This window comes from Osmerus eperlanus, chromosome 21 (assembly GCF_963692335.1).
Source record: "Osmerus eperlanus chromosome 21, fOsmEpe2.1, whole genome shotgun sequence".
In the NCBI taxonomy this organism is placed as follows: domain Eukaryota; kingdom Metazoa; phylum Chordata; class Actinopteri; order Osmeriformes; family Osmeridae; genus Osmerus; species Osmerus eperlanus.
In genome coordinates, this window is record NC_085038.1 from 4,217,851 (window position 1) to 4,239,635 (window position 21,785).

At 45.9% G+C, this 21,785-nt stretch overlaps 3 protein-coding genes across 4 annotated transcripts; 1 reads left to right on the top strand and 2 right to left on the bottom strand.

Moving 5' to 3' along the window:
* Positions 1-214: 214 nt before the first annotated feature.
* On the bottom strand, positions 215-2,608 carry ebpl (EBP like). The gene is made up of 4 exons (XM_062447734.1): positions 2,320-2,608; positions 2,156-2,225; positions 1,152-1,290; positions 215-887 (listed from the first exon to the last, which is right to left on the bottom strand). Exons 1-4 carry the CDS (start codon positions 2,503-2,505, stop codon positions 644-646), a joined length of 639 nt encoding a protein of 212 aa, XP_062303718.1. The 5' UTR covers positions 2,506-2,608; the 3' UTR covers positions 215-643.
* Positions 2,609-2,879: 271 nt separating this feature from the next.
* kpna3 (karyopherin alpha 3 (importin alpha 4)) lies at positions 2,880-15,945 on the bottom strand. Its single transcript, XM_062447727.1, has 17 exons — positions 15,707-15,945; positions 13,101-13,145; positions 12,089-12,178; positions 11,873-11,902; positions 11,591-11,643; positions 10,881-10,976; positions 9,499-9,584; positions 7,864-7,950; positions 7,525-7,694; positions 7,149-7,193; positions 6,817-6,948; positions 6,558-6,686; positions 6,215-6,319; positions 6,008-6,079; positions 5,676-5,838; positions 5,260-5,354; positions 2,880-5,038 (listed from the first exon to the last, which is right to left on the bottom strand). The coding sequence occupies exons 1-17, from the start codon at positions 15,773-15,775 to the stop codon at positions 4,940-4,942; spliced, it is 1,566 nt and encodes a 521-aa protein (XP_062303711.1). The 5' UTR covers positions 15,776-15,945; the 3' UTR covers positions 2,880-4,939.
* On the top strand, positions 8,709-19,955 carry LOC134007958 (putative potassium channel regulatory protein). 2 transcript variants are annotated; one of them, XR_009928090.1, is made up of 2 exons: positions 8,709-8,984; positions 17,862-17,996. XR_009928090.1 is itself a non-coding variant. In XM_062447731.1 (2 exons), exons 1-2 carry the CDS (start codon positions 16,898-16,900, stop codon positions 18,121-18,123), a joined length of 837 nt encoding a protein of 278 aa, XP_062303715.1. In that variant the 5' UTR covers positions 16,687-16,897; the 3' UTR covers positions 18,124-19,955. The 2 variants fall into 2 exon arrangements, 1 of the variants encoding a protein (XP_062303715.1); XM_062447731.1 differs by lacking the exon at positions 8,709-8,984 and adding an exon at positions 16,687-17,472 and having other exon boundaries at positions 17,862-19,955.
* The last annotated feature ends 1,830 nt before the right edge of the window (positions 19,956-21,785 follow it).

A 21,785-nucleotide genomic window follows, 5' to 3' on the forward strand; every position in this document is an offset into this window, starting at 1 on the left:
TGGCAGGACGCCTTCACCCACGTTGTTTATGCTGCCACTTAGAGGCGTCTGGTAGGTACTAGCCCAGTTGTGTTGTGTTAATGTCAAAAATATTATTATTAAGGCTCACATTCTACTGTATAGGAGAAACGTTTACCAGGCTACATGGAATCATCGCTGCCAGCTGATGTCGTAGAAATATGCAATAAACGGTGCACAAATTTAATTCAATAAATGGAATTTATGATGATTTTTTTTTTTAGGAGAAGTAACATGTTTGCGTTGAATTTATGTTCATGTGATGGGCAACTTCCGAAGAAGTCAAGTATTGGAGACATAGATAGAAAAGCATTTAGCACATGCCGAATACTTAGAAATACTTACATCAGTTGATGTAATTTAGATAAACACTATAGAATGTAAACAATTTTGTAGCAGAGGCCTGATTAAATCATGTTAATTATTTACTTAATTGTTTTTGTAGCAAAGTAAAAGCCATGTATACAATTACAAATAATCATTATAAGATTTAAAAATGAAATTCCACTGATCCACACTGGAATGTAGGCTACTTCCTTAAACCGAAACCTTGGTTAAAAAAAAATCCATAATTGATCTGACCTGAAAATATGAAGAACCCCCCCCCCCCCCACTGTCTGTCTATCTATTTGAGCTTCCTCAGAGAGCTGTCTCTGTGGGCTGTGTGCAGACCCTTGAGGGCACGCCAGGACTGGCACAGGAGCAGGCCCGGCACCACCACCCACACCCCATTGAAGAACACCAGGTACACCCAGAGGTACAACCAGTTCCCGGTGTTGAGGTTGGGGCTGCCTAGCAACCAGTCAGGGCAGAAGGTCATCCAGCCTCCGTACAGCTCACACACACAGAGCGTGATCTGGAGGAAGTGTCTGGAGGGAAAAGAAAAAACAGGAAAACTAGTATTAATCTTTTTATTTCCTTCCACATTAAAATCAAAATAGTGTCCGCATGTTTTGATTTTTTGATTAATGACAGAACTAAACTGGTTGCTATGTTAGTAAGTCAAAATATATTGGTGCCCTACCTCTTCGGTCTTCTCCCCTGACTACACTACAACAGCATGAAATAGCGAAACATGTTGGTCCTTATTCTAGACAAGGGATGGATATAACCCTGGACGGAAGCTTCCTCACCTGTAGTGTTTGTCTTTGACGATGGCGTAGACCAGTACCAGGGCCAGGAAGCTATCCAGGACTACAGTTAGCAGCTCCAGAGAGACGATGGTGGGGTCTGAGTGGAGCCAGCGCTCATCTGCTTTCCCATACTCCTTCCCTGTGCCCACAGCAACAAGAGCATGTCAAGGCTGCATCTCAATTCTTCAAAATGGCTTCCTCTGATAAACTGAAGATAGCTGAAGCAACCTGAAGAAATGCCCTTGGAGATTAAACAGACACATGTTCATCTCATTTGAGGCCTGGATTTTCTTTTTTAAGCCAACATGTTTACCAGAGTGAGGAGAGGACAGTGTAAACACAGAAGAGACATGCAGGCTTCAGTTCTACAACATGTTTTCATTTGAGGGGACACTTTTGGGGTTGCTGGATCATAAAACCTTAGATGTTAAACCCAGCATCCCGTTTGTCTGCAGCAGATAGGACGAGGGCTGGTGGTCAGATGTTCACAGTGTTAGTCTGTCAGTTTCTTAGACATGGGGTAGCTGAGCACCACATCCTGTTTAGCCAGCTCCAACAACACAGGATCGTGGAAGAACTTGCTGATACTCTGATCCTTAACCCTTGTGCTGCCTTCGGGTCACATGACCCAAAGGTTCATAACGAACCATCGTTGTGTTTACCCAATACAAAAACAAATAAAAATAATTTTCTTTTAACCTTCGCAATGTGGGGGGTCTGACGCATGCTTACAAAAATACAAAATTGCTTTACTTTGTTTTTGTATGCGGTAAAGTTGTCGCAATACGACGGTGGGTCACAACGACTGATGGGTCAGAATGACCCGAAGATAACACAAGGGTTAAGACCCAGATGTACTTAACTTAAAACCCCCACCTACAAGATTTGTACAGCAGTCAGGACTCCGCTAGATGTCGCCAAACGACAAGATTTGCATATAAATAGAAGATTTTTCGAGTTTGTTTCGAGAAAAACTAAGGGACCAATGAATTAGTTGTACTCACAAAGCTCAGCAAAGATGTTATCTGATTGCGCAACTGTTCCAACAAAGGACATGTAAACGAAGGGACCCTCCTGGAATTAAACATGGATCGAGTCAACAGGTAGGAATTTAACTGCACTTCAGCCAACAACGAATTCAACCCACATTGCACATGCATTCACTTACCAATGTAATGTGGACGATAGCGTCGTAAAAAAGCCATACAAGTACCCATCTATCGGTGCTGGAACATTTTTTCCCCCAAATCTGTGCTATTACGTAACCAACTGCAAACTGGGCACCGCACGCAAGCAGCGAATAAACAGTCACTGCAGTAAAGAGTGACGGGACTTCTTCTACCGGTGATTCCATCTTCTACCGTCGAATACGAAGTTGGCAGGCATAAAATAGATGCATGCAGTTGAAACTTGAACTTTGAACTTTCGTTAACATACCGCTTCGCTATTTGCTTGGTCTTGGCCTGAACTCCGCCCCCACGAGCCGGCGCTTTCCTACCATTGGTTTCCGAATAGATCTCTCCACTTCTTGGCTGTCCTCCTACAAGGAGCGACAGGGAACGAACGCTGAGGGAGCTACGCCCGTAGGGACAAGTCACCGGAGACTACAGGTTCGGGAGAAGCCAGGACCTTGGACAGCGATCGGTCACACAAGCTGCCAGTTCACGGTAAGAGACGACATTATCATTAAAATCCAATTGAAAACAAAATGCGCAGCAGTCAAAAAACTTCAACTCAATATTTTCTTTAATATGCACAAGAGTTGAAAGAAACATTTGTGAGCCACCTTAAAGAGAAATGGATTCTAAAATTGATAAAAAAAAGTAAGACAATCAGAGGCCAAAATGCTATCTGTTGCTTTTTCTTTCTTTAGTATACGTTTCGTCAGCAAGTAAAAATCTTGCGAAAGAGCATAAGCTTGTATCAGTTTCTGATACAAGACTAAAATTCCATTCTTTAAAGTGGCTCTTCCTGGACACGTATATCCAAGACTGTACACAGGTCCATACGTTATATCATCTATTGAATGGCAAGTCCAAAAAGGCATGGGCTGCTCCAATCAAACCCCTAGTTCTTCTCAGTAGTTAGCAGCCACAAAATAAAATAATAAACATAATATTAAACTACATTAGTTCAAATGTAATGTTTCATTCCAAGTCCCTTCACAAATAAATGCTTGAGGGTGGAAACCAACCCAGACCAAACTAAAACCAATCCAATCCAAGAGCAAGAAAGCCCAATATCAATCCTGACATCATCACCATCATAGATCACCGTGTTTAAAACAAAACTATCCGTTCATATTAACAGTAAATACAACATCTCTCCTGAACCAGTCAACAACTTTTTTTTCTATTTTTGTTTTTACAGACCCAGTCAGAATTGTAGGAATACATTTTTTTTTTCATTGTATATTTCCATTTGTAGAATATAGTACAGGAGAAAACATGAGACGACTGTAAGGTCAAATGAAGCACTGCATCCACAGTTAGACTTCTCGAAGGACATTGCTTATTCCACGCACGGCAAGCAGATAGGACAACCTGGATGTGTGCATGAAACTAAACAGACACTGCAGGAGTGGGACAACCACAAATGAAAGCAAGTCTTCCAACATTGTCTCTCTCTTTCTCTACGCCTGTACATCTCCCAAATACTCCAGTTTCTTGAGTCTTTCAATGTCAAATTATGGATGTTACTCTCAAAAAAAAGGAGAGATTTGTGTCATTTTTCGTTGTTGTGAAGCCCAGTTGAAGCCTGGTCACGTAAGGCTTCTTTGATGGGGTTCAATACAGTTTAGAGAATAGCATTATTTTCAGCGAGGGTGCACTTAGAACGATGGGAGGGTAAAGAGGAGTAGCACAAGATAACCTCAAAAGAAACCAGGTCCACTCCCATTCATCCTCTCCAGCCCTCAGGATCATCTTGGTTTTGTTTCTCCTCAGGTTCCATCGGCAACGAATGGAACAATGCTACAGAAGTAAAATTCCTTATTTTTCTTTCAAGAAGAAAAAAAAAAAGTTGCATTGATTTCACCGTTTCCACTGATTACTTTCATTGATTTCATAATTATTTTATATCCCAAAAACTGTAGAAGGTAAATAATAGCAGTGGTGGCCGGTTGCATTCTTTAAGTCCACTTGGGCCGACATTTTTCCATACCATAGCCTTCCTCTCTAGATGAGCCCCGGGGGAGGTAAGTTCTACAGGTGTTACATTTCAGTTCTATTTTAGAACCCCCTAAGGCTCACCAATCCAGGACTTTCTCAGAAGCCCTTAGTGACATCATCAATTAGAATCGGTTAAGAGAATGTTCAGACCAACAAAAAAAAAACAGTAAGGTGAGCTTCCGAGGTCGCCGAGTGTTCCGGAGAGCTCCTGTCCTCGCTGTGAACACACCACCACAGGAGGATGGCCTAAATGATGCTCACTACTGCTCGTCAAAAAGAGGGCGCCACTGCTGAACCGATGGGATGATTAGTTCGTAGGTCCGTGCACTTTCATGACTTCAGATCTCTGTGTGTGTTAGGGTTAGTCTCTGTGTGTGTGTTCGTATGTGTGTAGGAGAAAGGAAGAAAGCAACTTTTTTTGGCAAACGCAGAATGATGGGCGTTGAAGCTTGCCTCTTTCTGGAACATTTAGAAGCAGAGGGAGATGTGAGGGACAGTCGACTGGTCCCGCCATCCCTAGTTCAGTGCTAGCCTGGTGGTATTGTTCTGGGAGGGGGGCGGAGGGTGAAGACAGGGAGGGGGCGGAGCAGCTGGGAGATCTGCTGGATAGTCGGCCCTTCAGAACTTGAACTCCTTTGTCTGTAGGTTGGTGGCGGGGTCAAAGTTGAAGGTTCCACCCTGAGTTGCTTCTGGGATCAGACTGGGATCCTCGTCGATCTACCGGGGAGGGAGGGGGGGGGGAGACAAAGAAAGAAAGAACAGAGCAAGAGAGGAATAAACAAACAGATATTTTGATCAGGGTTCTGCAGTTGCTATATCATAACCACAAATGTAGGGGATTCATCCTAAATGAGTTCCTCTGGGTTCCACCCTAGGCTCCTCCCCCATCAGGAGCGTGAGCAGGCGTGAGACTGTCCAACAGCCGGACGTTTACTCACGTCATCTCCTGAGAAGTACTGGTCGATGATCTCAAAGGCCAGCTTGTAGATGTCCTCGTTCTCGTGCTGCTGGAGGTTCTCAATCTTCTCCAGGCCTGAGAGGAGGAGGAGGAAGAGGAGAAGGATGAGGAAGAGAAGAGCACAGGACACGGAGGTCACAATAAGGTTGTAGCACATCCAGAGGGTGATGCACCATGCCTGTGGCAGACCACTCACGTGGCTTCTGACCTCAGCAGAACTGGTCCCACATTATGGACACGGGAGGCTAACACTAATCCAGAACTAATCCAAGTGCCTGACACTAATCCCTGATAAAGGGCCACAACTATTTACAATTTACTACATACTTTTAACAGGTCAATAAGGAAGTCTTGGTTCCTTTGAGGCGTGTGAACCCTGGGGTCCCAGGTTCCTACCTCCACACTCCTCGATGATCTCGGTGATGGTGCTGGCCTCCTCGCCCACCATGATGAGGACGTTCTTCAGCCCGTCCAGAACCACCTGCACCACCTGGGAGTCCTTCACGGCCAGCAGGCTGCAGAACGGAGGGATCACATTCTGCTCCACCAGGTACTCCACCTGGAACAATGCAGCCACCACACACAGCCAATATTAGATCTTCGACATCACCTTTACCACCACATACATAGCCAGTGTGGTTTGATTGTAGTACTGAAATGCCCATTGAGGGCTGAGTTTGCCAGGTTAAAGGATCTCCACAGACTCCAGGTGTTGGTTCACCACTCACCTGGTCCTTCCTCCCACTGATGGTCAGGTTACTGATGGCCCAGGCAGCCTCCTTCTGGGTGCCAAAGTCTCCCTGTGGAGAGGGACGGGTGAGAGGCAGCCAGGTGAGAAAGAGTGAGAGACGTGAGACAGAGAGATATCGCTGAGAGACAGAGAGACAGAGGCAGGTGACAGAGAGACAGGCGAGACAGGTGAGCTGCAGGTGTACCTTAGCCAGTTGCTGGATGATCATGGGCAGCAGTCCAGCGTCGATGACGGCCTGCACCTGCTGCTGGTTGCCTGCGGTGATGTTGGACAGGAACCACACCGCCTCCTAGTGGTGGTGGGGAGGGGACACACACACACAGGAGGCCATTCAGCTGAGAACCACACATGCACACCACAGACTATATCAGTAGAACTGAAAACACACAGGGAGGGAGATCATCCTCGCCAAGTCAACCTACACTTTGATCGAGTGATTCTTATGAATGTGTGATTGTGTGTTTGAGTATGGCCTTTTGACTGTTCGGGAGTGTGTGAGCCAGTATGTGTGTGTGTGTGTGTGTTACCTTGTTGATCTTCTCCTTGGGGTGTGTGAGCAGGTTGGGGAAGTGGGAGAGGACGTCACAGTTGAGCACCACCTGGGTCTGCTCGTCCGTCCCCGTCACTATGTTCCCCACCGCCCTCAGAGCTGCCGTCTGCAGGAAGTGACATCACAGGAAGTCAGAGGGACGGCACGGGAAGCAGACCCAAATCTGTCGCAAAAGCTCAGTCATCTCCTAGGAGACGTGGGCTGCGTGAGAGCGTGTGCTGCTAGCCATGCCTCACCTGAACTTTGACCTCCTGGTGGCTGAGCAGGGGCACCAGGTAGGGAACCACGCCAGAGTCGATCACCATCTGGATCTGCTCGTTGCCTCCGTCTGTGAGGTAGGACAACGCCCACACTGTGTCCACCAGGATCTGACCCAACACCACGCAGGAAACCCAGCGTTAGCATTAGCAGGAGAGCCTACTCATAATGGACTGGGACGTTCATGTTTTAGCATCCCTGTGTCAAATATGTGACTAGGGCACAGCAGCATACCATGTGAGGAGGGATAATTAGCCGGTCTGTGTGTGTGTGTGTGTGTGTGTGTGCGTGTGTGTGTGTGTATACTTACATTTATGTCAGTGTGGTATATTAATACACAGAGTGCAGGTAGAATCTGGAGAGGAGGAGGAAAGGAGTTAGTTCGTCTGATGAGGACAGTCAAGTCACACACCTACAGCATCCTCCAAAACACATACACATCCAGTCCCTTACCACACACACACACACACACACACACACACACACCCTAAAATATCACATACAACCTTAAGAACACACACTCTCATCCCATCAACAAACACACACACACAAACATCCACAATAAACCTTTAGTTTTGCCACAGTATGCACAGGCACCTGCCCCATTAAATCCTAACCTGTACCCTGCCCCTCCCCACCCATAATGCTGCCTGCCCACCTGCTGCCACACACGCTCTCCTTCCTACCTCCTGGACTGTCTCCATGGGGGGCGGGGGGTCCTTGTTGCGGCAGAGGTTGACGATGACCCAGGTGACGTTGCGGAGGAAGGTGATGGGGATGGAGGGGTTGATGAAGGACAGCAGGGGCTTGACCACGCCCAGCGAGATCACGTAGTCTCTGCACTGGGGCCCGTCACCTGGGGGAGGGGCGCACAGCGCCGTCAACACGCGCCCACGGGATTCTGCTTCCAGTGTGTTTGTGTGTGTGTGTGTGTGTGTGTGTGTGTGTGTGTGTGTGAGAGAGACATGGCTCCATGCCACACTGGATGATTCAGTGTACGTGTGTGTGTGTCTAATACTACTTACCGATGATGTTGCCTAGTGCCCACACGGCCTGTTCACACACGTTTTGGTGTGGGGATTGCAGCAGCATGAGGAACAGGGGCACGGCGTCTGAACACAGTACAGAGAGGTCAGACACAGGGACATGGCACGGCGTCTGAACACAGTACAGAGAGGTCAGACACAGGGACATGGCACGGCGTCTGAACACAGTACAGAGAGGTCAGACACAGGGACATGGCACGGCGTCTGAACACAGTACAGAGAGGTCAGACACAGGGACATGGCACGGCGTCTGAACACAGTACAGAGAGGTCAGACACAGGGGCACGGCACGGCGTCTGAACACAGTACAGAGAGGTCAGACACAGGGCACGGCACCGCGTCTGAACACAGTACAGAGAGGTCAGACACAGGGCACGGCACCGCGTCTGAACACAAGCACAAAGAGGTCAGACACAGGGACACACGGACAGTGTTTCCCACACATTGATTTATGTGGCGGCCCGCCACAATACAAAATTGACTACAACAAATGTCAAACCATCTCACTTCTCCGAGAATGGTTCAACTGCAGACCTCTCTCCTCAGGCCCCTCTCATCCAGGTGTAGCTGCAGGCAGTCATACATGGATACATGCAGATCAGTCATACAATCACTGCCTGGGGTCTAAGGAGAAAGGTCCGGTCTGAGGACAGCACTTGAATCCTTCTTGGAGTAGTGAGATTTGGCTTTTATTTGGCTCAATTTATTTTGTGTCGACATATTTTAATCTGAATTTCGCCATTCGAATTTCAGCATGAATTCTGTTCTATTTGAATTTCTTTTTATATATATTTTTTTATATAGTTTTTGGGATCTGAATTTTACTGTTAGAATGTTGCAATCAGATTGAAATAAATTCATATTTCTATTTCAAAGAGGTGAATTCAAAACCAACAAATTAGGTGGTGTTTAAGTATTCAGTGCCTTTTTAAAATGTCACTGATTTGTTTCCATAATAGCCCCCTCTCTCTGTGCACGCTCTGAATCTGCGCGGGATGAACGGTGTTCGTGTTCGGAAGGGGGAACAGGGGAACTGAATTCTTCGGAACAACGGCTTTTTCCGAGAATCGGCAGGAGAATCAATGCAGAGTTTAAGAACGGTGAGTATCATAATTCTCTGCAAAAATGTGTCCAAAACAGATACATTCAATTTAAATATAATAAGAGTCCAACGTAACTTTTATATTACGTAAAGCTCCAAAAACGATTTAGCCCTCTAATGCAAAGACATTTCTTGTTTTTGAAATTGAATTGCTTGTTGAAGTCCCCTCTAAATCCCATCTACACTCACATCTAACCGATACTAGGACATAGGTTTGGTCTGAGCCCCAAATTTGTACAACATCTGGCTCTGCCCCTGCCTACCGCCACAAATATAATCACATTCTGTGGGAAACACTGGACAGTCATGTAGACAGACAGGCAGATAGACAGGAGCAAGGAGACAGACAGGTAGACAGGCAGATACAGGAGCAAGGAGACAGACAGGTAGACAGGCAGATAGACAGGAGCAAGGAGACAGACAGGTAGACAGGGTTCCAGAATCAGCCAGGCATCCAGGGAGAGACATCCAGACATCCAGAGACGGACAGAAAAACAGACTAGTGTACTCACTGGACTTGACCACAGCCTGGGTCTGAGCTGACGTCCCTGACGCTATGTTGGTCAACGCCCATGCCGCCTCAAACTGGAGAGAGGGACTGGAGAGAAGGAAGGAGAGAGAGCGAAGTGGGTAGGGAAAGAGAGAGGGAGAGAAAGAGAGGGAGAGACAGAGATAGTCAGATAGGTAGAAAGATAGAAAGCTGGTCATGAACTAACTAGATTTGTTAACAAAACCAACTAGTCCTAGATCCACACTGACCAGTATATCCCCCCCCCCCCCCACACACACACACACAGCCTAAGCTAGGGCCACACTCCCACCTCATCCCCCCATCACTAACATCAGAGGTACAGTCAGAACTGCCTCATCAACACCTCCTATACCTCCCCGCGCCTCCGCCTCCACACACACACACACGCGTAACGCCACCTGCCTGCCTCCATCTCGTCCAAGCCCCTCCATTTCTCTTATCAAAACCTGGTCCTAATCTCCATCCCCCATAAATCCCCACCACACACACACACACACACCGCCATGCCAGGGCAAGCCCAGGCCAGGGTCAGAAGAGCAGCCCCCCCAATAATCCCCTAATCCCCCCTGCCTCCCTCTTTGCACCGGAGAGAGGGGAGCCCTGTTGTAGGGCAGGACCTGTGCAGCCATGCGGTGAACAAACACACTCACAGGCCAGTGTGTATGTGTGTGTGCGCAGCCTGCTATGTGCTCGCATTAGCCCAACCATGCATTGAGGAGGGGGAGGGCTTACAGTACCAGCAGTCACAGAGCAGGAGAGACAGAGAAAGAGAAGGGGGAGAGAGAAAGACAAGGGGATAGAGAGAGATAGACAGACAGATCGAGAGTGATGGGGGAGGGGTCTGGCACTTACAGGACTAGTCGAGTAACTCACTCACGCTCCAGTTTTCACAGACTGATTCTCATCTTGCAGCTAGTGTCCCGTCCCGTCCCCCCCATCCATACTTTCTCTTTCGCTTCCCACGTTGCCAGCTCTCATTCCCTCTCTTTCTCTCTCCCACTGTCCTTCCCTCTCTTTTTCCCTCCCACTCTCCTTCCCTCTCTTTCTCTCTCCCACTCTCCTTCCCTCTCTTTTTCCCTCCCACTCTCCTTCCCTCTCTTTTTCCCTCCCACTCTCCTTCCCTCTCTTTCTCCCTCCCACTCTTTTTCTCTTCCTCCCTCACTTCCTCCTTGCTTTTTTTCACTTCTTCCCCCTCTTCTCCCCCTCCTTTCCTTTTTCACTCCTCGCTCTCACCCCCCCCCCCCCCCCCCCTTCTCCCTCCACGGGACCTGTGTCTGTGTCAGGGTTAGAGCGGGGACTGAAGGAGGGAGGAAAGAGGTGAAAAAGGCAAGGTAAGCTGAGGGAGGGAGGGAGGGTACGTACTTATCATCCCTGTCCAGGCATTTGACCAGGATGGGCAGGATGCCAGACTTTATCAAGTCATCGATGGGGGGGTTTCTGTCGCTGGAGAGGAGTTTTCTGAATGAGAGAGAATAAAAAAATCCATTAACACTCTTTCACTACTCTGAGGAGCCTGCAGAATACATCGAAGAGATATATCACAGTTGAACTTCCAGCTGGGCACTCCAACCTTCTTCCTGGAGAGCTAACCCATCTGGAGCAGGCTTGGAGAGACCTGTGTTACAGGAGGGTCTCTCTCCAGGAGCAAGCTTGGAGAGACCTGTGTTACAAGAGGGTCTCTATCCAGGAGCAGGCTTGGAGAGACCTGTGTTACAGGAGGGTCTCTCTCCAGGAGCAAGCTTGGAGAGACCTGTGTTACAGGAGGGTCTCTCTCCAGGAGCAAGCTTGGAGAGACCTGTGTTACAAGAGGGTCTCTATCCAGGAGCAGGCTTGGAGAGACCTGTGTTACAGGAGGGTCTCTCTCCAGGAGCAAGCTTGGAGAGACCTGTGTTACAGGAGGGTCTCTCTCCAGGAGCAGGCTCGAAGAGACCGGTGTTACAGGAGGGTCTCTCTCCAGGAGCAAGCTTGAAGAGACCTGTGTCTGATCTGACTGTGTGTGGGTGACAGCATGTGTGGGTGACAGGGTGTGTGTGGGTGACAGCATGTGTGTGTGTGAAGGAGAGGAGGCCTACCTGGCTGCCTGCACAGCACTGAGCTGCACCAGCCCATTGTCACTGGTGGCATTCTGACCGAGGGGGAAGGAGGGAGAGTAGAGAAAGGAGAGAGAAGAGGGAGAAGAGAGAGAAAAGGGAGAAGAGGGAGGAGAGGAGATAGAAGAGGGAGAAGAAGGAGAAGAGAGAAACGTGTACGTTTGGTTAAATGGTCAACATAGTTCAGGATGACATGCACAGGATGACATGCACAAAGGTTTTTTTTTTAATCAAAAATAAATAAATACAAAATAAAACCTTTACCTGTAAGATAGCGTCTAGCGTGACATTTTGCTGCAACACAAAGAGACGTATTCAGGTCATATTCTCAGATCAAATCCATCTTTGCGACCTTCAGAGTTTCAGTCAACACCTCACAGGTCGCACAGCAGCTTCCTGGAAGCGTCTGGCTCCGTGTTTATGAAATACATGACTGAGGGTACGGTAGTGAAGACAACGGGTCCTCGTCAAGCCGCTCACCCCTTTGAAGTCAGAGTCAACGTCCGAGTCCTCCAAGCTCTCCTCCTGAGGCACGTTCCTCTTCTTCAGTAGGTGCTCATCTCTCTTGTTCTGTAGGACACCAGGCTCAGGTCAGACCCGTATCTCCTCATCTCTGCTCCTGCCTTGTCTCTCTGTCTCTCCCCCTTATGCCGTCTGTCTCTCCCTGCCTCTCCCTCTCTTGATCATACAGCCAGTCATCCCTGGGTTTCTATCCTAAGGCTGGTCCATTCCTCTGTACAGGGTCCAGATCAGGGCAGATGACCTACACTTACCAGTACTCAGACTTACCCCCATGTGCTCAGTGTTGTGAAACCTGAGACTAAGCTGTTGAGAGGGAACCTCTGTTTGCTCTGTGAGCTGGTCTAGATAAGCAACAACAACAAAATACTAAGCAAATACCAAGACTCGCACACAAAGTGAGGAGGTTTCCAGGCATGATCAGTTGTGCAAGTGTTGAATACTGTCAGGGAGGAATGTGTGTGTCCAACCCTCTCCGTACAGACTGTTCTGTGCCACACACAATGAATGGAGATCTCAATGTTACAGTGGCCATAATGGGCCAGCAGCATTGCAGTGAGTGACACATGGTGCCGCCACCACACTGGGTTCAGCTGTGTGGGCTGGGAGAACTGGGAGGGGGGGGGGAGAGGAGGAGGAGGGGGAGGGTGAGAGGAACGACAGGATGAGCAGGGTGGAAGGACAGAAAGAGAGAGGGGAAGGAGGAGAAACAGGACAGGGGGAGAGAGGAGAAGGGGGGAGGGATGCGAGGAGATAAGAGAGGAGGGGAGGATAGAAGAAGAGACGTATTGAAGACAGGAGGAGAGAGGAAGGCAGGAGGAGAGAGGAGGTGAGAGAGAGGAGAAGACAGAGAGGAAAGGCAGGAGGAGAGAGGTGAGAGAGAGGAGAAGACAGAGAGGAAAGGCAGGAGGAGAGAGGAAAGTGGGTCCAGCAGGAGGTGAATGTAGTTTCTCCCTTTGGCAAGCCTACTCACCTTTCTCAGCTCAACTGTCACTTCGTTGCGATGTCTTCGCATGGTCTGAAACAAAGACAGCGACTGATGAGTCCCAGGGCCGGATGTATACAAGACACAAAGACTTCACTGTCAACCTGGCATGTTGAAATACCCCCTCCAGCCCTTATGCTATGACACTAACAATAGGGTGGATGGGAGGGTCTGTGATGTCTTCTTCACTGCTGGAACTATTTACTGAATGCGGCGTGAGACCAACAGTAATGTCAAGTCATGGGGAACACTATGTTTCAGCACATTCCTCTTTTATGAGACAGACATGTTTACAGACATTCCTGACCTGGGTCAAAACACTGTCAGATGTAGAGAACTAGTCCAATGTTTTATGAGCTCAAATATGTGGAGGAGCAGGGGGAGGGGCTGAGGAGACTGAGGAGAGGTTAGCCAGAGGGAGGATTGTGGTTAGAAAAGACCCCTGCTGTAGCTCCACTGTCAATCTAATGTTTGGCATTCCCTGCATGTTCTCTGGACACCTAACCAATGCTCTAACAGAGAATGAGAGAGAGAGAATGAGAGAGAAAGCTGTACTTCAGTGTGTGAGGCGAGGCTGCCTCGGGTCACGGCGAACAACGGTATCCCACAGCTGTGCTAAGCCGCCAAGCCCCCCCCCCCCACCACCACCACCACACCCACCCTTGGATCCAACCACGCCAGCCAAAACACTGAGATTACAACTGTGACAACAGACAGCAGTGTGATCACGTATCGTCAGGCCAACCCCAACACCACCTGGAACACTTACTACGTGTTACAATGTAACAGTGGAAACAGGCACCCGACATCAGAGCGGCTTGTTTCAGACACTGCTGAGTAGGACACACTCAGTTGAAATATAAACAGGGTTAGGTCTGAGTCAAAAGAATATTAGTGTTACATTAATGAGGATTCATCATGGTTAATGCTATTACAATTATGATTATTTGGATATGGTGGCTGTCCACAACCCACATTCATATCTATGGGGTTTGGTTTTGGTGCAGTTCTATGGGTATTTGTGAGTGAAGACCTCTGTGACATTGTTTGTAAAAAGGGCTATACAAACAAAATGTCATTGGAATACAAAAACGATATGAAAACGACATAAATCTCATTCAACAAGAATGAACAGGGTGGGTTTCAATTATGCTAGTGGTACTTTGATTGATCAGGCTTATTTTGTGTCCAAATAGTGTTGTATAGGGCGGTTAGGGGGCAAGGGCAGGGTGAGCTATTTTAGGATTATTTAGGATGCATCTCCTAAATAACTCCAAGTGTTCTCCTGGGGAACCCTGCATTGCTGAGGCTGCACTGTCACAGTCAGTAGAGTACGTGGGCTGTGAGATTTGTGAAAGTCCCGTTGGCTCTGATCCTTATTACAACCACCTCACACTCTACCTTGTTCCTGGCTAGAAGCAATTGGCTTAGGCTAACACTGTCTGTTGATTCAGACGGCAGCATAGACCGAATTGTATTTAAAACCTCACCTCTTCTTTTAGACAGTTCAGACAGTAGCACCACTAGGCCAGACACTCAGGATTACAGCAGTTATTATAATGGGATGACAAACGCCATAACTAGGTCATGCGAGGGACAGGCTCGTCAACGTCAGACTTTGGTGTTCTGGTGTTGAAGGATACAAACTCTCCCTAACCGGCTAAATAAGTTAGGCTAACGCTTTCGCCTGTCACATTTTTCACTTCGTCTGCACAGCAACATACCGCTAGTTTAGAGATACGGCCATTAACTAATATTTTCGGCACACAACAACAGTAATAAACGGGAACGGGTCAACTAAGGTGACACGGATTTGGCTCTCCAGAACCCTGATCATGTCAGCATCACGCGGTTTCTTGAGAGGCATCTGCTTTGAGAGATACAGTCTGACACCTGGGCTTATAGATTTAACACCCAGCTAGCTAGCTAGTACCCTGCTGTCACCCATCAATTATCTGATACACGTACTAGCAAGTTTACTAGTGGTGCTGGCTAAAGCTATACTAAACCCACCTACGGCTAGGTAGTCATGTGCCGGTTTTACCGGCTTGCTGTTTGAATGTTCAGGCAACCCGATAGCTGACAGATTAGACAAGGTACAAGCTCGTTATTTTCCAAGTAACATAACTGACATTTAGACAACTATATTATAATACCAGTTGGCCTGTGTGCTAGGAACTAGTTATCCTAGTCATAATCAACGGGTTTTCAGAGGTGGCTAACCGGCTAGCTTCTAGCAAGGCCTTTTGACAGCAGAGCTAGGCCGCATTCGCACCACATGAGAGCTAATAGTAAGGCTATCCTACTGAACCAGTGTCAGTGAGTTCGCTACTAGCTAGCGTGTGGGTGTTGGTTGATTCGTGATGGAACCTCATCCGACTATGCAAACTATGCCTCTGCAGTCTGCCTGCACCATCATCCATGCTCAAAAATACAACTACAGTAACCATGGCTAATAGAGTTATCGGCGTTGTTGTTAACACAAGCTAGCAATCTTAAATATCCATCTACATAGCCAGCTAGCTCGCTAATCTTGTCAACGTCTTGTTTGCTAGCTACAGTAGCTGTCTAGCTAGTTAGCAAGCAATTCTTACCTCGACATCTCGGCCCTTGTTTTTGAAGCTCTTGATTCTGTGGTTATCTAAGCCGGCGTTTTCTGCCATGGCTGTGCAGTTCGTGGTCTTTAGATTGTTAGTCCTGCGATCGTGGCTCCGTTAGGGAAAAGGTAAAACAGTAGTGCTGCCGATTACCCGAGGTTGGGCGACAACGAGAAGTAATTCAGTAACGCGATGTGTAATCTCGTCGAGAAGGAGGGGTCATGTAGCTAGCTAGCTACGGAACTCCACCAAGTGCACTGGCAAGTGAAGTGTGCCCTCTCTCGATGTAAAAGTAGGCCTACTTCGCTACACTTCACACACAAAAAAGTTATTCCCTAAAACCCGCCAAGTCATGTAAATGTGTTTCCATGTAGGCTACTAAGACATATTGATCCTTGACGGTTTCAATAAATTGACAGATCACATTCACGCCTTTTATTTGGTCGACCCCAAGGGCGGGGTTGGCTATACCGGTTACAGTGAAGTCTTATCATGATTGAGATTTGAGAATAGGCCCGGACAGCAAACTACCCTTATGATTAATTTGGGTAACGCACAACATCTCAATTTAGAAAACAGGCCTAAGTAATTTAAACAGGCCTTAGTAATGTACAATAATTCATAAATCAAAACACATGTACAAGTGCTACAGTGGTTGAAAGTATTGGGTGCACTTTAGGGTGCTATATAGCTCTAGCAGTATAGCTTTGTATTTATTGAGAGCCCTGCAGGGCTCTCAATAAATACAAAGTGTTGCGTGAGAAATGGCTGAAATGCTGAGACTTGAGAGCCCTGAGTAGGCTGTAACAATTACCCTAAAGTCGTATACACCTAACACATTATACACAACACAATGTACAATATAGGCTACACCTAACAAAATACAACATAGGCCTACTAATACACAGAATACAATAATATACACTACCCGCCTCCCCCTCCTATAAACATTGAAGATCAATGCGGTGACATCCAGTTGTCGTTTTAATAGGCCTACATTCGGTAGGCAACATATATCATTAAACATTTGCTTCACTGGCTTTCCAACAATGGGCTTTCCTGTAGCCTATACCAGCATTAGCCAACCAACCAACAACGTAGGCTATGTGTTTTGTTTGGAGTTGCCAGGATATCTTGCCCATGCGGACATATTTGACTTCTCTGGAGCTGTAGATCACTTCGGCCAAAATGGTCATGAGTTCTCACGATTTAATAACCATTAATGTTGGAGGTCAAAGATTCACTACCACTGCATTTACTCTCAGAAAGCACCAAGACTCAAGACTCGCACGGATACTGGATGGCAAAGACCCTGAACACAAGCTAGTGAATGGGCAGATATTCATAGATAGGGACTGGACTTTGTTTAAATTAATCCTGGAATACTTGAGAGCTGGCCAGATCTCTCTGCCGGCTGAGTTTAGTGACCACGATGGACTGGCACGGGAGGCGGAGTTCTACGGATTGCATGTGTTGGTGCACGGTCTTTCCATAACCCCGCGTTCCAAAGTCGAACTCCTCGAAATCCGCTTCTCTGTTCAAGAGTCTCACGGAACCTTCCGAGTATTCTGCTCCAGCAACAGAACTCTGGAGACTTTGGCCTCTAGAATTTCCGTTTTTGTGGAACACCCCAACCTGAGAGGGAATCTTCCACCACAGACCCAGAATTCAGACACACCCGTGCCGGTTCAAAGGCCCTCTCATCATGACCTGGTCTTTCACTGTGGGACTGACCACTTTGCCAGGGATGACTTCTCAGCTAGGTAAGGGTCGAGGTTAGAACAGTCAGGGCAAGATCTTTATCTACTTACTCTAGATCTGAACATATAATCTGATATACACAGTCAGGAACCTAAATATGTCAGTATAACCAGCACAAGAGGTTTGCATTGAAACATGTTATCAGCTTTGTAATTCTACCGTTTTAAGTGCTTACATCCATGTGATATATACTGCTTTAGAGCAGCCATGTTTCTCTGTCACTGCCTTTGAACATTAACATTGAGTAGGATCATTTTTCAGCATGTCTTCTTTCTATTTTAGAATATGTTCTAACTGCTTGCTCAATGCAAAGATGTTATATTACACAGGTCATGCTACAGTACATTGAAAACATAAAATGTATAGGGTACTTATGGTAAATCTTTTACAGATTTGTGACCATAAAGCCGGACGAGAGAAAACTCCTGAACAGCAGCAACGTCCTGGGCCTGCTAGTGGACACCCTGCTGAAGGAAGGGTTTCATCTCGTCAGCACCAGGACCATCTCCCAAGACGAGAAGGTGGAGTGCTTCACATTCGAAAGACGCCAGAATACCCACATCGTCCTGTCCAATGAGAATCACAGCAGAGATGATGACCTCAGAAGTGAGGCAATGATGGCACAAAGCAAGAAGACCAACAGGAAGAAGTGATGCCAGAAATGAAGGTCCAAGGCTCGACAAAGGCCTCCTATTTTTTTTATAGCAATGCTCTCATTGGATCCGATCAGATCCATATTGGTTTTTGTATGTTTATTGGCTATATCCTATCAGCTTCTTCACCATCCTGTTTGAATATAGATTAACAGAGGAAGCTCCTTTAAACTGAGGAAATGGGAAGTTCTCACTCAGCCTCACTTGTTGTGACCAGAGATCCCCATGTTTACCAGTAGGGGGCGAAATAGAATGATTAATAATGGAACAGCCTACAGTGAGCCATAAAACCAATCAAAATGATTCTTTTGAGATCCTTATCATTTATGATTACATAACTGAATGTAAATAGCATCATCTATTTTATAGAGTGTACAGGTAAAGTCATGCAAATGCTAGTTATGTCACAGTGCAATTAGATCACAAATATGAAATCAATAACAAAAGGTTTGAACAATATAACAAACCAACCCATAGTGCATGTTTATTAACAATTGTTTGAAATTAGGCTACTTGACAGATTTTATATTTCACAAAAATAAGAAGTTCATCTGTCATCCTGTATACAGTACACAACCTTGAGCTGCAGTAGAGGTGGTGTAGAGATGATGATGCTTTCTTGGTCTAATGTAGACATGTTGGCCTTTAATACATATTTAAAGAAAAACAAACCCTACAACACATTGTAGATGTTCATGTCCAGTGTCTCGGTTGGGACAGAAGCTTGGTCAACCAGGTGACTACCTCCAACGAAGTCCACGTTCAATGGCGACACTTTGCTTGAACAGCACAGTCAATACTGGAGGCTTCAGAAGTGGTTTAACTCCAATATTTACGTGCTGCTACAGCAAAGTGGCCAGTCTCTTATCGAAGACGTCTTTCCATTCAAGAACATTATGAAATAAATGAACAGAGATAAAAGTGAAGTATTCAGGAAGCAAATACAATGAAATATATATGATAACCATGATGTTTGACTGTGTGTGTATGCTGCAGGTAATTCATTTGTCCAATGGACACATTTTGCTTACACCCACCCACCTGTCACGCCATTATCTTTTTCTCCAGGTGTTACTGCAACAGCACAGGAAGGCCTGCATCCCATAATACACACACAAACCATTCCGCGCTGCTTCAGCACCACAAGGCCACACACACACACACACATACGCCTCTCTTTCATGAAACTTTGCAAAGCTAAAAATTGTTATAAATCTGGAACATCAGAGAGTTTTGTCTGGAGAGTTTTGCTTCAATAAATCTGGAAAGGAAAACGCAAGAGATAAGGTTATCAGGTAGATTGTTAGGAATACCGCCATGAAGAAAGTAGTTACACATACTTTTGAATAAAAAAGGTTTCCCTTATTGTTGACAGTTGGATTGTAATCCCTCTGGCAACAGCGTCCGTGGTGATACAAGTCAAAGACGCGGGGCGAGACCTTTGAACAAGTGAATGGATATATCCATTTAAGTGCGTGAAGATTGTCCAATACAGTTAGAACAGCCATATCCCGTGAATGCAGTCCAGAAATTAAATAAGTAGACATTCGTTTCTGTGGATGTGGTTCGAAGAACTCGTCTTTTTAGTTGTGGTAGTCGCGTACCGTATTTATAGGCAGATGCGCCAGTGTAGCGAGGGCGAGAGGCGGAGCGGTATGGGGCTAGTTGGAGGGAAACTGGCAAGCGCACGAGATTCGGTGAGTAGAACCGGTTACAGGAGAACCGCCCACCAATTTACAGTAGACGGACCCTTAAATATCATCCGCCCTACTATACGTTTACATGAATCACGTGTTTTTTAACAAGTGATTATTGCAAGTTGTGAGTCCTAAACAATGCACAAATTTATCAAGTTCATTGTAGGCTGGTTAATTTTTAAGGCGCAAATAACATGCTGAAAAATATATTGGAGTCTTGGCCTATTTCTCCTAATTAATAGCCCTCTACCTCGTTTTTTACTTACTGTGTAAGTAACGAACTGGGTGTTCGTTGAACTCATAAATCACGTTTTGTATTTAAATTAGCCAAATCTTTAGCCTCACCTCCTTCGTGAAAAATACATTTTAAACTTAGAAATAAACTATGGAGGGTTTATTTGATTCGTTTTAATAGCCTATGCTTGTTTGGTTAACCCTAAAGCCTAGATTTGGGAAGATATATATTCAAGGAACAGCTTCCTTTCCTAAACACGCGCTCTGCTAGGTGTTTCTTGGCACGTTTACAATATATATTAGATATAATTAAATTAAGACTATACTATAGGCTATAGAATTCACGAACTAATGAATTTGCGCTGAGAATATAGGAATTGAAGTTGCTGCTAGAATGGATTTGCTACTATCATCTAGACTACTGATAAGAGACTACCCAGCTAACCAGGGACGTCCTGGGGACATTCGGTGACGTTCTTATTTGGTAACCTATAGGTTATACCGTGACGTTATCCTTAGGATGTCCTTAAAACGTTGTTTGGACGTTATTAAAGTTGCTAAAACGTCATAGACATATGAACGTCAGACAAGTTAGTAGCCAATATCACTCACGGTCATATGTTTCTGTCAAAGACCAATTTTAATAATAGTTTATAAGTTAAGCATGTGTCTGTTACGGTAAACATGACATTAGGTTGCAATTCATTGAAAATATTTAAGAAACAATACGCCCACGCCTTCCAGTTGCTACGCCTTATGCCATTCCGCATCTGTTCATGTCCTCCAGAAGAAACGACCCACGCAAACTCTGACCTACTTTGGGAAACAGATACTGTGTGCTTCTTGATTGATGTATAGGCCTACACTATGAGATTATATCCAGGCGTAACGTTTTATAATAATTTGTATCATCACACTTTCTTTCAGCGTTGTCGCACGTTGTTAATCCAATGATATCTGAACATTAGCTTTTACATCAGCATAGCCTAACTCTGGGCATTGAACTATACCATTACATATTAAAACGGATCAGCCTAAAATAATATTTGAAATATAAATGAAAAATCTTTCAGATTTTGGCTAATGTGAGCATGAGTGTTGAAATCAACAGAGTCAGATGTCACAGTGGAGAGGTGTTATATATCATAGTCTCACCCCCTGTCCTGTCCTAGTCTATTTATATCTTTCTTCATGTCCCATCAAGTTAAATGTTTGTCTGCATTTCTTGAGCAATCATACCTCATGTGTGGGCTCTCCCACCTATTTATAAGGGCTAGTTGCTACCCTCTTCAATTACAATATCTCCATCCCTTTGGTCAAGCCTCTCACACACAGAACTTGGCCCATGCTCTCTTACACCAGTAATCTGGAAATAATGAATCTGCTTCTAACATCAGGATTTCATAATTCCAAATCTCCATGATTCCGTAATTTAATGATTCTGGGATTCAAACAATCCATGAATCTATAATGACATGATTACATGTTCTATTACTCAGTGATTCTATGATTCCACAACTTCCACAACATCCACAGACAAACTGTGCATTGTTGAGGTGACAAGTGACCCATGTGACCTGAATTGATGATTAGGATTTGAACTGGATCAGTATTTGCAGCTACATACATTGTACATAAGTGGTGTTAGATAGTTCAGAGATGAACTCAGACAGCCAGCGGCATGATGGAGCCCTGATACAGCAGCATAACAAATATGGCCGAAGCGATGTA

Coding starts and splice junctions, on each gene's coding strand:
- ebpl (XM_062447734.1), bottom strand. CDS start 2,505: ATGGAATCACCGGTAGAAGAAGTCCCGTCACTCTTTACTGCAGTGACT. Junction 1,291..2,155: donor TAACATCTTTGCTGAGCTTT/GTGAGTACAACT, acceptor CTGTGGGCACAG/GGAAGGAGTATGGGAAAGCA. Junction 888..1,151: donor GTCAAAGACAAACACTACAG/GTGAGGAAGCTT, acceptor TTTTCCCTCCAG/ACACTTCCTCCAGATCACGC.
- kpna3 (XM_062447727.1), bottom strand. CDS start 15,775: ATGGCAGAAAACGCCGGCTTAGATAACCACAGAATCAAGAGCTTCAAA. Junction 11,644..11,872: donor CGCTAGACGCTATCTTACAG/GTAAAGGTTTTA, acceptor CCCCTCGGTCAG/AATGCCACCAGTGACAATGG. Junction 7,951..9,498: donor CCAGGCTGTGGTCAAGTCCA/GTGAGTACACTA, acceptor TACTGTGTTCAG/ACGCCGTGCCCCTGTTCCTC.
- LOC134007958 (XM_062447731.1), top strand. CDS start 16,898: ATGGTCATGAGTTCTCACGATTTAATAACCATTAATGTTGGAGGTCAA. Junction 17,473..17,861: donor AGGGATGACTTCTCAGCTAG/GTAAGGGTCGAG, acceptor AATCTTTTACAG/ATTTGTGACCATAAAGCCGG.